At 31.6% G+C, this 14,360-nt stretch overlaps 2 protein-coding genes across 2 annotated transcripts; both read left to right on the top strand.

Moving 5' to 3' along the window:
* Window positions 1-4,364: 4,364 nt before the first annotated feature.
* Window positions 4,365-8,660, top strand: LOC105318016 (uncharacterized). The gene is made up of 6 exons (XM_011414881.4): window positions 4,365-4,460; window positions 4,556-4,610; window positions 4,867-4,994; window positions 7,754-7,909; window positions 8,324-8,370; window positions 8,555-8,660. Exons 2-6 carry the CDS (start codon window positions 4,567-4,569, stop codon window positions 8,597-8,599), a joined length of 420 nt encoding a protein of 139 aa, XP_011413183.3. The 5' UTR covers window positions 4,365-4,460; window positions 4,556-4,566; the 3' UTR covers window positions 8,600-8,660.
* Window positions 8,661-9,984: 1,324 nt separating this feature from the next.
* On the top strand, window positions 9,985-12,979 carry LOC105318017 (uncharacterized). The gene is made up of 6 exons (XM_011414882.4): window positions 9,985-10,078; window positions 10,181-10,235; window positions 10,683-10,810; window positions 11,931-12,089; window positions 12,190-12,236; window positions 12,781-12,979. Exons 2-6 carry the CDS (start codon window positions 10,192-10,194, stop codon window positions 12,820-12,822), a joined length of 420 nt encoding a protein of 139 aa, XP_011413184.3. The 5' UTR covers window positions 9,985-10,078; window positions 10,181-10,191; the 3' UTR covers window positions 12,823-12,979.
* The last annotated feature ends 1,381 nt before the right edge of the window (window positions 12,980-14,360 follow it).

Genomic DNA, 14,360 nt, shown 5'->3' with positions numbered 1-14,360 from the left:
TGTTTTAATTGGATTATCATTATGTTGCTGACCAATATAGGTAAGCATAATACATGTAGTAGCAGTAGCACAATATAATGAGATGCCAGCATACATAAGTTCTACTTTCACTTTCTAAATGTGATCTCCCTTTGACAGCATACTGTATCAATCATCTTTTAATATTCAAATAAGCTTATTATCGTTACCTATCCTATTGCCTTTGTAAAGTTTCTGTCATTTAGTTGCAAAAGTTATTCTTTTCATTTGTCAGACCAGCACTATTGAGTTGACCCCATCTTGACCCTGAATAAACAATTCTTATTAAATGTGTGTATTACATGTGAGTAAGTGTACTAGACACTTAATTATCATTTTTATATGAGTTAGAATATGAAAGAAGGAGTATTTCTTTCTTAATGTATTATAATGCATCAAATACAATGTAGGTCATGACCTTATGGGACTAGCTGTTCTGACCCCACAAAACAGGAAAATACAAAATATCTTCTAATGTCATTATGATGCATCAAATGGTGTAAAGTACATTAATGACCCCCAGGTGTTGTCTTTAACTCGCTTTGCCCGAGAAAGTGCATAGGAGAGTTGATTAAAATCAACTCCCAATAAAGTTTTTTATCTTATTCATATGTCACAGTAAGTGTTAATTGATACATGTGGGTAATTCCTAGCCTAATGATGTCACTGCTGTAATTTGTTTAGGAGACTTTACAATTGCCCCAAATAGGTGAATACACATGCATATAACATTTTGTTTATATAAAATCTTAAAAATTGAATTAAGCGATTTCAAATGTTAATGTGCATCAGGAGAGAAAAAGCAATCAAGAAATGATTTAAATTTTGCTACTGCACACATGTAAGAATGTATTAAGAAGACTGAATCTTAAGAACCAGGTTAGATTGGGTGGGGGGGGGGTGTGTGAATGTCGAGTATAAACATTTATAATTTGAATCATTTATTGTTATTAGTTTTAACTTGTCAATGAATACTAGTAATTGATCCCAAAGTAGAAATATGACCTCTGATCATATCTCAATAGATCATTTGTCAATTATGCAAGGTGTAATGTAATTTTTTTTTTAAATAATTTTTTTTACCATTTTATAAAAGGTTTTAGACACTTAAATTATATTTTGATTTAATAGATCATTCGACAATCAAGGGGGGGGGGGGGGCGGTTTATATTTCAGTTTGTTTGGGGGTGGGGATTCCAAGTCATATATTTGACAATTTTTTAATGTAATTTAAAATAAGACTAAGCCATACTACAGTCATGAACATGAATAGTATAGAACAAAACAAACTAATACATGTATATATACATAGGAAGTATTACAAAACATAGATGATTGATCTATATCTGGGTTCTTAAATTGAATCATATATCATGTACATATTATATTATTGTTTCTTTGTTCAAGGCATTTCAGATAGTATGTAGGTCATGATCCCAAGTGCTCTTCCTGAAATTATCAAATATCATAAAAACCATTGAGATCCCCACCTTAATCCAAAGATATTATTCTTCCTTAGGTCATGGCGCATCAGATCATTATGGCATGTAAGTCATGACCCTAACGGGTGTCAAAAGGGTGTGGGGTCTAACATTGAACCTTGTAGGACGAACCGTAGACTCTATTTTAAATGGTAACTTGAAAACCGACAAAGATAATAATATGGGGTTTTCATAATCATATATTGACTGTTACTGGCGATATATAGGGTTTATTAGATCTGACCCCTGGGGTCATCCCCACCCCCCAGGAATTTGAAATTACCATATATCTCAGAAACTGTTATAATCATGACGCCTAAACCATATATATTCATGTTTCTGATGTCAAAGGGCATCAAATGTTATGTAGGTCATGGGCCCTGTGGGTGGTCCTGACCCCCTCAAACAGCAAGTCCCTTAATATCTTCAAAACAGTTGAGATCCCCACCCTTAAACCATATATTTTCTTGTTCCTTGTGTCAAGGGGCATGAAACGGTATGCAGGTCATGGGCCCTGGGGGTGGTCATGACCCCCCTCGAACAGGAAGTACACGAATATCTCGAAAACGGTTGAGATCCCCACCCCTTAACCATATATATTCTTGATCCTTAAAGGGCATCAAAAGGTATGTAGGTAATGGGCATCAGGGTTAAATTTAATTTTTCAAAACCATAATGCACATCTACAGTGTTCTATGGAACAGTTCCTATCATATCCCAAGATATGATGTGTCTATCCATTAAATCATTAAAGGAGTTCTAGGATCTATGTTTTTTTTAAGCATGTGAAGTGATAAACGTCAATTTTCTGCTACTTTATGACTCCCTGGATGAAATTTAATTTTTTAAAACCTTACTGCACATCTATAGAACAGTCCCTATCATATCCAAAGATATGATGTGTCTATCCATTAAATCATAAGAGGAGTTCTAGGATCTATGGTTTTTTTTAGTGATAAACGTCAATTTTCTGCTATTTTTTGACTCCCTGGATGAAATTTAGATTTTTAAAATCTTATTGCACATCTATAGGACAGCCCAAATTATATCCCAAGAGATGACATAGCTACCCCAAACGTTGTAAGAGGAGTTCTGGGAACCATACTTTTTTTGCAAAAAAACGTCATTTTTTGTTGCCCACTGATCCCCTTAATAAAAAAAAAAAATTCTGGAACCTGATCCCACTTCAATATGACACCCCCAATCATATTCTAGAAGATCATTTGGCTACTGCAAAAAGAAAATGACGTTTTTGAAACCAGTTTTTTTGTAAAAAAAAACCGTCATTTTTAAGCAATTAATTGACCCCCAGGACAAAATTGAAAATTCCGAAACCTTATTGCGCATCTATAGGATACGCTAAAACATATTCCAAGAGATGATTTGTCTACTGTTAAAAATGTAGGAGGAGTTCGAGGAAGAAGGTTTTTTGTGAAAAAACGTCATTTTTTTACCAATTATTTGACCCCCAGGACTACCAGAGAATTTTTGAAACCTTTTTACAAAACAACATGACACCCCAAATCAAACTCTAAGAGTTCAGATTGCTGGTTTATAAGATGTAAGAGCAGTTTGAGAAAGTAAAACGTGACAGACGGACGGACGGACGGACAGACGGACGGACGAACGGAACAGAGTAACAACAATATACCCGAACTTTCTTTAGAAAGTGCGGGTATAAAAATGTTTGTTTCAACCATTTGTTTATACTGGTTACATAGCGCTATACCTGCTCTAATGGTGAGATAACTCGTGTTACGAACGATAACTCCAGGTTATGAAAATCCCGAATTCCGGCGATTACGGCATGCCTTTGCCTGCAGCTAGTCTTTTTCTATCAGTGACGTCACTGTTTCCATATAAGGTCATGTCAAAATTCGACAAACTTGTAGACTTTACATTTGTCAACTTGTATCATGTCAGATGTGCTATTGCCGAGCCTGAAGTTACAAATGCAGAAACTACGGATTGAAAGTGTGCAAAGTTGAAGGTTTAATTAACTAATGTAAACAATAAAGTTGCAAAATGTGCATCATGCGAAGGAACTGAGTCAAATATTGCACGTGTTTATGCCCGAGTTTTATAGGTTACACGACCAGAATTACACATATGCATGCTCAGGCTCACACATCAACACGATTGCATATTCGGATTTACAAGTTTACATGTCTGGATTTTTGAACACGATTACCCTCCATAGAAAAATACCAATTTAATGTTTTGAAGTTTTGTCACGGGTAATTAATTTCAATCGCCGTTGTCCTATTTTTTCTGTGGTATAGATAAAAAGACAAATCAATTACAAATTACTAAAAAATGCACTTTATTTTATCTTGTAGTTTTCAAAATATTCTATACGTCAGGGTGTACACTTGAGATTTTTGCTGAGTGTATATACCTGTACATTTGTATACAGATATAAATTTACGCTGAAGTTACATTGTACATTTATTCCGTTACAATTACAATCTTTGCATTTGAAATTCACGTAATTAAGACATGCTAACCTTTTGTTAAAAAAAAACGAATGGCTTGAAACTGTTTTTTTTTACGCTTGTGTCAATTAATGTCGTGAAGCTTTTCTTAAATTAGGTATTTTACAATTCGACAAGTTTACTAGGCATTTAAAAGCAATGTTAAAGGTGTGCATTTGAATTCATACGCCAACAAGACATTTAAAACTAAAAAGTATATACTCTTTATATCAATGTTGCCAGCTTCTGATTTTATAGATTAACAATATGCACAATTATCAATTAATTTTTAAATCTTTAAAAGTTGCAGTCATCTCCCGCCTGATATACGGGCTATATTATAAAAATATGTAAGGCAAAGTCTTACATGTGAAGTTCATTATATGTGTGTTAATCGTTTGTGCCTTATCTTCAAGAAAGTATACCACCATATAAAGACAATCAAATTTACGAGTTGTCATAGAAACGTGCCTTACGTGTCCGAAAGGTAGAATGAGTGTTGTGTTGAATGGATATTGATAGTTTTATTTACAATAATAAATAAGTTTTCCTTAAATTTCAATTTTGTTATATTTCTTTTAGGAAACCACAGAATGAAGTATACAATAATTGCGGTTTTGATTGCCTCAGTGCTTTCGTAAGTACAATATGGTTTCATAATTTTTTTTATCCTCAAAATATGCTCTTTATGCTTTCACTGTCATACTGAAAAAATTAAGTAAACCTGCTTCTGGTAAGATGAATTACAATTTTCAGATTTTAAAATATAGGAATATAAATGGTTTGGTATCAACAAATTTTAAAAAGGTATGCTGAAGTTTACTAAAAATATTTCAAATAAATTATGTTTAAAACCTTGTTGCAATGTGTAAATGATAAACTTCTTATTACAGGCAGTATCATCATCATGATATGGCATTGATTATAGACGGTACATTCAAATATGTTGACACCAACCCATTAGATGGTCTGCTAGAAAAAGAGGAACTCTCTAGAGCTTTTGAGAATCTAGACGCTAACGGTAAACCTTTTAAGTCATTGATCAAATCTGATTTAATCTGATAAGTACAGAAGGACAACTTCCAACATGTCAAAGGAAATTTTGGATACAAAAAGTATATATAATATTTTATTAAGAAATTTCATTGAAAGGTTTTCTATGGGCTTTTCTGCGTATGTTCTAATGTTCGAAACATGAAACAACAATTCTAATAATGAAATTATAAAATAATTTTGAAACCACATCCATTGATAGCTTACCTGAGCTGAAAGCTCAAGTGAGCTATTCTGATCACATTTTGTCCGTCGTCCGTCTGTCCGTCTGCAAACTTTTTACATTTTGAATTTCTTCTCTAAGGCCTATTTCAACCAAATTTGGCACAAAGCATTCTTATGGGAAAGCAAATATAAATTGCAGAAATGAAAGACCGATCTTTATTCAAAACGGAAGAAACCTCGAAACTGTAGAAAAAGTGGTGTATTTTTAAAAATCTTATCAAGAACTACTGAGTCAAATTCAACGTAATTTAGCATAAATAATCCTTATGGAAAGGAAAATAAAAATTGCAAAAATTATGGGCTAATTCTGTTTCAAATCTGAGTTATTACGACAATAATAATAACAACGGAAAAGCGTGTTTCAATCAGTTTATAGCTTCGGGTTCGGTATTCTATACAAGTCTTGGTAAAATAGGTAGGTAAACCGGGACAAAATAAAAGCCGGGGCAGAACGAGATTTTTCAATTTATGTCGATAATAGCTAACCAATGTCATTGAAATTTTAAGGATATGTTACAGACTGGTATATTTGTATTCGCTGTAAATATTGATAGACAACAATGCGTATTTTGGAATTTATTGACGATTGATGATTTCCAAGTTGGTAAAATGGGTAGGCAAACCCAGGTCGACATTTTATGGGTTTGTGGACTTATTTAAAAAGAAACTTAATAATTCATGTTTAATTCCATACCTCTAAAACGAGGCTCTTTGCTTAAAGCAACCTTGACGTATAATAAACGGGTCGATCTGACAAAGATGAATTTGTTTGTTGTGCAATAGTGCGAAGGGAAACTGAAAAATGCGAAATACATTGATGCCGATTTCGTGTAGTAAATTAAGGTTAAATATTTCAATGCATTGACAGTTTTCACATTTGACGGTGGTGTTAGCTTGTTTTGATTTTGTTTCGTTTTCATTATTTATGCTTTGTAACCTGGGAACTATCGCCTGTATTTTGTAATTTTTACGTATCAAATCAAACAGAGACTTCGGTAAATCAGAGAGTTGACTGTTTACCTGCGCAAATTAACAAACTACTAGAATACGATTCATTTTATCGGCAATTCGATATGATCTTTCGCATAATGGTTGATTAATGCAATGTGTTTTGTTGATAAACTCAGCATTTGCTCTAATTTATTCAGTTTAAATAGAGTTTAATATCGCTGACGGAAATATCTAGGTATAAATATGATTCATTTTGAAAAATAAATTGTGCTCTTTATTTTTTATAGCGTATGTTTCTTATGTTTACTCGTTTACAATTCCTATTTACTAACAATATTTGAGTGTTAAGCTTCGAGTTATAGCAAGATACAGAGTTTTGCTTACAATTCTATGTTTGTATACAGATCTGAGGCCATTCTTTTGTTTTTTGTTTTAATTCCATTTTACCATGCTGAATTGGAAATACCAAGTTAAAAATCTGAATGTAATAAACTCATGTGAACAAAATATGACTCAAACCCAGCAGAATTTGAGCTCTGTATCTTGCTTATAATTCTACGATCGACGCTGAAATTTTGGTTGATCATTAGAAATGTCTCGCTAAACGTTAAATACTTGTACAAAAAAAAATTAAGAATGATATGCTGTAATTACTCTCTGGGGGCCCCTCTTTATACAATGAATATAATATGAAATCTTCTTAAAAACGACACCGTTAAAACAGTTCCCATAGTCTGACAGGTCTGTTAAGTGGATAAAGGCATTATCACTATTCCTAAGAAAATATTAAACGGAAAATTATCCTTGTTTGTAGCCATTTGTTATTTTTGAATAAAGATGAAAAAAATTGGTGGGCCTTAGTAAAATAGAGTGATATGCCTGGAAGCACATTGATTTTTATAGCTCTTTAACATGTCACGTGACAGCATTTTTCATTCCAGTGTATGCATCAATCAAGTGTGGGTAAGGTTATTAAAGTCACAAGAGTTTACGCCAAGTAAACAACAGTCGTTTAATTATAATGGGGAATAAAAATTAAATTTTTGAATTGAGCCCATTGAGGTACAATTTCTTCTTCACATCTATTGGAATATTTTTAATAAAATACGTTAACTATAAGAATATTTTCTAAAAACAAAAATACAATAACTAGTAAGTAGTTGAGGAAGTGAAATGTACCTATATGCTCATATATTTTGATCGCTTTGTAAAGTGTGTGTGGGGGGGGGGGGGAGAACGAAAATATAGGGAATAGGAAATTAACAGTGTAGTTACTTAGTGTACCCCTACCAAATGTTTAGTTTAATATCTTGCGTAGGATTTTCTCGGTTAAAATAGTATTCCATAAAGGTACAATGGCAAAGATTACGTGTATGCAAAAAAGTGCAAAATTTGAATACTTTACAATATTTAATTTTTGTTATTCTACAATATTTTTTGAACGTCCATTTAAAGTCATTGTTGCTCAGGTAAGCGATGTGGCCCCATGCCATTTTTTTTAAAGTCTTCGTAGCAGTTAACGTTACACGTATGTACGTTTTGAATTTATAGCTGATGGACAGCTCACCTTTGTTGAATATACAAAATACACCAATTCTGAGAGCCAACTTCAACACGATCTATTTAACCACTTTGATACAAACAAAGACGGTGCCCTACAGAGATCAGAATATGTCGATACAATCTTCAGCCAAATGGACCACAATGGTACGTGATAAGTACATGCGTTCTTATTCAAGGTTAACTGAACCTCTGACAAGTAAGATAACCAAATTGAGATAAAAATAGCCAAGGCACGGTGGTTTTAATGATCTTTGTGAGAAGATTTCCAAGATTTTCGTTCTTGAAATCAAACATTCATTGAAGAAAAAATGGTCATGACATACAGCTTTAAGACTGTTGATCAAACTCTCTTGCGACGTGTATTTATATCTAGTAAACTGTTTCACCAATGTGATGATTAGGAGCGTACGTCGTAACATATTTTTATGGTTAAATTTGCGAACTTTTGGAAAATGATTATTATAAAACCTTGTTTATTTGAATAAGAAGAAAGATTTGACCTTTTACCAAACAATTTTATCAGTTTAGCTAGAATTAAAATTTCTGTCTGCTACGCAGGTGACAGTCAAGTGACGAGGACCGATTATGATCATTTCTTTACTCATGTAAGTATTGTAGTTAGATAATAGAAAAACCATGTTAAATGTAAGAAAACGTGCTCGTGATCACTAAATGCTACCGTTTTAAACGTTTGAAATAAAAATCATCTTTTCAAATAAAGAAAATGTTCCTTTTAGGTAGTGATTAAAACGCTTAGAAACTTTATATAATGCAAAATATTTTTTGTAGGTCATACAACAACTGATGCACCATCATGGACACAATGGCCGTTAAACCTTTTATCTTCTTCATACAATATTACACACTTTAACAATTAAACAATATAATTGTGTCAGATTGTGTTTCCTTTATAATGAACATAATTATAAATGTACCGTTTCTTTTTCTAAAAATCTCATGCTATTAATTTTGCATGAAAATGATCACTCACAACTGGAAAGGCTTCCATGTAGAGAGTTCTATTAGTGTTTTATTTTGTTGCGATATTCGCTTAATTAAACACTATCATAAAACAAAGAGTGAGGTTAATTTTTAATTCAAAGGAATGTCAATTTATTGGTTTCTTCTTTTTCAAATACTGAGTGTGGCACCACGAAATACATATATGCAAAGGAGAACTGCTAAAATCCATTATCTTGAAAAAAAAAACCAACCTCATTAACATGTAACATTATTAGAAACAATGACTCTAATTAAACATCAATGAAAGCATTTGCTACAAGTTGAAAACTTTAAGAAAAGTAATCAGAAGGCATAAAATCTATGAATAACATTGTTTGGTCAAACATAAATTATATCATTTTTAGAAATAAACCGTTTCTGTTACAACCTTAATATCAATTGAGGAAACTGTTGCTTATTTGTTAAGTTAGTGAATAAACCAACTTTAATTGTGAAAAGATTGTATTTTTTATAATGAAAATCCCGCAAAATTTAAAAAAATTGTTGATTTGAATATATTAAATATTGACTGGACGACTTGCAAACAATGGACAAGAAAGCGAGAATGTAATTAACATGGCATTCAAAACAAAGCGAATTACATTATAATGTATCAAACAAGGGTAGAACAAATAGACAATAAATCCAAGTAATAAAAGCACAAGTCTATTTTATTTTATTTTTTTTTGGGGGGGGGGGGAAGGTTGGGGTTGGGGGTTGGGGGGTTTATTGTTGAAAGAATTCCCATTGATATAAAACTATGAAGTTTAAGCATTTACAATAAAAACACGTGTGAAAAGAGAGGCAAGAAACATATTTTTCAATTTCTTACGAAGCATAAAATGAATAAACCTTCATTTTTATTTGAAATTGTCGCCATCATTTATTTTTGTTGAAAACAAAATGTCACTATTGCTCAATTACTGGCTAAATTTTCACATCAATGCACTCTTAAGTCAAATAATGTTTATTGGTGAAACTGGGCCGAATCTTATCTTTACGATTATACGTTTTAATGAAAGCAACTCTATATTCTTTATTCATATGAGTCATGTTCATGAATGGGATTGTGCCGATTATTAAGCAACTAAGATAACTTCACTGTATTAGTTGCGAAATAAAACGAATCGGAAATTTCAGATATCAGAAAGACATCAATGTTAATACATCTTTTTATAACAGAATCAATGAAATTATATATTGACCCCATCTACCTTGTATCTTATCTATTAAGACATTTACCAACTTATAAAGGCAATCACGTCTCCCCGTTACAATACTAACTGGAACCGTGTCCCACGTGAACTAAAGGTAAAGTTGAAAAGGCTCCTATCTTTTTTCATTCCATATATCTATTTTCGCCCTCATTCATCGATTCTTTGAAAAAGTATTCTGTACATTATTTTTTTTTAGAAAACAGCAACATGAAGTGCATAATCTTTACCCTTATTGTGGGAACTGTGCTTTCGTAAGTTTATATTTTCAATGTTGTTGACAAAAATGATATTCTATATCATGTTTTCATCATTTTATTCATACTTTACTCTACCATTTTACTCTAGTATCAGTTTTTTGTGCTGTACACCTATTGCGAATAGAAAACAAAGGATTTAACATTATATTTTTGTCGACGCAATTCAGTGATATTTAATGAAATAGACGCGTAGAACATTTGAGAGAAAAGTCTTAACCCTTTTTTAAGTTTGATGGGAAATGTATAAGCCATGACATACACACAGTAAAGTTTGTGGGTAACAATATGCCACTGATATAATAATAGAAACCAAAAAATTCACTGAAAAAACCAATCATTTTAAAGTCTTGGAAATTGCATTAGAAATAATATTGTTTTAAAAAGTAACGGCTTGTGGATAGAAATGGAGATGTTGAAAAGAAAAATGTTTTCCCTTTGTAGACAAACGTACCATCACCATGACATAGAAATGTTTATAGACAGAACTTTTAAATACGTTGATACCGATCACGACGGTGTAATGGTTAAGGCTGAACTCGCTGGAGCATTTGACTTCTTGGATGTTGATCGTAAGAATTTTAAAATCATTACCTAACAAGAAATCATATTGACGCAAGCGTCAAATGGGCCGCAAAATATATAATTGTTGTATGAATCATTGGTTGTTTACAGAAAAACACACCACATAGAGGAAAATAAGAATTGGTTGTACTAATTTTTATGGTAAATTTTAATAAACTTTCAGCAACTTGTTTTGAAGTTAAACATTTTACTATTATCACAAAGAATCGATTTCGTTACTGTAAGCATTTCTAACGGAAATTGTATGATCATTGCCATAGTATGAAGTAGTGGAGAACACAATGATTTGTACATTACTCTAATACAAAGTTCAACTCATCATTTAAAATTTCTCTTGGAGATTATGTATTTCAAACCATTTTGGGTTTTTTGTTGTTGCATTGTATTGCATGAAAACTTAATGCATTAGCTTAATATATGATTTCAAGGGACCTCATAATGAAATAAAAATGGATTAGTTCAAATTTTCCAGTAAATTCAAATTTTCATTTCTGTCTTATTCTTGCGTAAATAATTAATATTTCATGATATTTTCTACCACATTTTACATGGGAATATAATAAATACAAAAGTCATTTTATTTGACACGACACATAGAAATTAAAATATATCATTTATGTAAAATTTTATGACATTCAGGTCTTTAGTATTTCAGGTCTTTAGTATGTCCCGCATACCGTTTTGAAAAGAATGAAGAACTCCGAAATTTTCCGAATAGATTATAGTCTCGATAAAAACGCGCCAAATACGACAATCTACTAAGTATGACCTACTTTTCATTTACGAGTAAGACAAAAAATATGTGATATTTTCTAAAAGGCATAAAACATATTTCTACATACAAATTTACTTTTAATTCATAAAAATAAGCATAGTATTAATTCTACTAAAAATGAACTATCCCGCAGAAACGCAGCAACAATATTTAAATGTGTATCAAATAACGGACCGCCTTCCGGCGGCCCGTAATAACGAAGAGTGTTTATCAGGAGTCCTTTTACGAACAGTATTGTATGATGCTTGTGAAATTTGTGAGCAAGAACAATAAAAACATTTGTAAATAAGTAACAATAAGTAACATTCGCTTGTGTATGGATTTTTTTAAAGATGACGACAAACTTTCCTATGCTGAATATACAAAATATTCACAATCTGCTGAAAGCCAACTTTCTCACGATGTTTACAACCACTATGATACCAACAAGGACGGTTTTCTGCAAAGATCCGAATACGTTGATTCGTTGTTCAGCCAAATGGACCACAATGGTACATGCCAATTATTTACATCTTAAAATTATCTACATTTTAAATGATATCTGATGTCTTATTGGAAGAAAGCTCAATTTAATTTCTAAGTATATTACAGGTGACGGTCAGGTGACCAGACACGATTATGATCATTTCTTTACAAATGTAAGTGTCTTTTTGTATTGAGATAAATGGATGGTCGGGGACATCTATAGAATATAGCTATATAAGTTCCCTTGAGATGAAAAGCTTTGTATAAAGAGAGAGCAAAAATATACAAATTGAAAAAGTTAAATATTTAACAAATAGAGGTTTATGACCAAAAGCAGTAAACTAAAAACTTTTAGATGGATCGTCAGGATAGTTTGTCGACCATCCATTCTCTTTTAGTTATCGTTATTGTAATACGCTTTACTTCATTAAAGCTGTTTTTGTTTTTAAATATAGTATGAAAAGTTGATAAAAAGATAGATGTTCACACTTTTATTAAAAATTCCTTTTAATGGAGTTAAAATTTACTCTTTTTTTTTTTTTTTTTACAAAAAGAGTAAATGGGGATTACTTTCAAATATATATATATATATATATATATATATATATATATATATATATATATATATATATATATATATATATATATATATAAAAAATAAACGTTTTGTACTTATTGAATAATTTGAAAAAAAAAACTTTTCTCCTATTCTTTTAGGTGATTCATCATGAGATGCACCACGGACATAACGGTCGATAATTTTGTTGTTGCCACAGCTTCCTAATAAAAGAAAAAAATGCAAAAAAAATTGTCTGATTAAAAACTCAAATAAAAGCGCGTGTGAAAAATAAAGGTATATGAGTCGGTTATAAATGAATTTTATTGAAATAAAAAAATAATTTGAAATTTAAAAAAACCCCAAATATTTATATCCCTTATATACATTCTTATTTACATTCTGATTTTAAGTGTTCAAAACCTAACCCGTTAAAAACCATAGAAATTTAAATTTCATTTGTTTAAAACCCCTGAAAACGATCTTTAAAAGCATCTCTATGTTATATTAAAAGCATCTCTATGTTATATCTTTTTTAGAGAATTCTTCTGATTTTTTGTTCAAACTTCCCAGTTTGAGGTGTCTGAATGTTTTCGGGGCGAATCATTAATCGAAGAGATCAATAAGAATCTGCAATTGCTGGTATTTTTGAATTATGATTAATCATGTTTCACAATTATGATATGAAGTAGTTTATGTTAAATATATATCTTCTGGATGTCTAGTCTTTATGTATTTTCTTTTTTCCATTCTTTTTCAAATTGTGCATTGAATTTCATAATCAACGCTACTGGAGGGTTTGTGTCCAATTGTGTTTCCTTTATAATGAACATAATTATACATGTACCTTTTCTTTTTTCGAAAAATTACACGTCATTTATTTTGCAATAAAATGATCACTCACAACTGGAAGGCCTTCCATGTAAAGAGTTCTATTGGTGTTTTATTTTGTTGCTATATTCGCTTAATTAGACACTACTAGACTTTGACCCGGGCGTGCACGGGTTGACATTGCATATGATATAGGTAATTTACGAAATAGATACATCGACACACCGTATTGTTGACATTTACATAACCAAGCTTTAAGCTACAATAAGACAATTAGTTAGAATAATTTAACTGTGTCTCGGGACAGTCCTTCACCACAGTTAAAATGCATCTCATATAGCCTACCCGTAATTTAGCAAAAAATTGCAGAATCGCTCGGAATCGATTTTGGAGAAAATTAATGAAGCTGCGTTGAAAATAACAGACAAATTTTTCATAACAAACCATTTTGTAGCTGTAAATACCTTTCATCTAAAAATTCAGTTCATATTAATGAAGAATTCAACACTTTTCACCAACATTTTTTACTCGCTTTGAATTTACACACCATTGTAGACATTCGGGACTCTCAGGACTTTTCATATTAAATGCACTGAGTTAGAGTTATCTCCCGTATTTGCTTTGATGAACAGAATATATTATGACAAATTTTTTAATGAAAATTTATGCGTATTTGTAATATTGTTTCTGAGTTTATCCATGCAAATGTGATATTGTGGAAACATAAAATTAAAAGCCAATCGCAATTTCTCGGGCCTTTCCGGCAGGCTCGGAAAAACACCTCGAATGTATTAACATTAATGGATGTTAGAATTTTATACAAAATTGAGTCGCTTCCCATAAAATTAAGAATCGGCTAGACAGCCTTTTAAGTCGCTTCTGTGTTTTATATTAGGGTATATCATTTACT

Source organism: Magallana gigas, chromosome 2 (assembly GCF_963853765.1).
Source record: "Magallana gigas chromosome 2, xbMagGiga1.1, whole genome shotgun sequence".
Classification (NCBI taxonomy): domain Eukaryota; kingdom Metazoa; phylum Mollusca; class Bivalvia; order Ostreida; family Ostreidae; genus Magallana; species Magallana gigas.
Note: the sequence above shows the minus strand (reverse complement) of the source record. Positions and strands in the feature narration are given on the sequence as shown.

Bases quoted from the DNA above. Each gene is read 5' to 3' on its own strand.
- LOC105318016 (XM_011414881.4), top strand. From the start codon at position 4,567: ATGAAGTATACAATAATTGCGGTTTTGATTGCCTCAGTGCTTTC. The intron at 4,995-7,753 runs GTAAACCTTTTA...TTGAATTTATAG, and splicing joins TGAGAATCTAGACGCTAACG to CTGATGGACAGCTCACCTTT. The intron at 8,371-8,554 runs GTAAGTATTGTA...TATTTTTTGTAG, and splicing joins ATGATCATTTCTTTACTCAT to GTCATACAACAACTGATGCA.
- LOC105318017 (XM_011414882.4), top strand. From the start codon at position 10,192: ATGAAGTGCATAATCTTTACCCTTATTGTGGGAACTGTGCTTTC. The intron at 10,236-10,682 runs GTAAGTTTATAT...TTCCCTTTGTAG, and splicing joins ATTGTGGGAACTGTGCTTTC to ACAAACGTACCATCACCATG. The intron at 12,090-12,189 runs GTACATGCCAAT...AGTATATTACAG, and splicing joins CAGCCAAATGGACCACAATG to GTGACGGTCAGGTGACCAGA.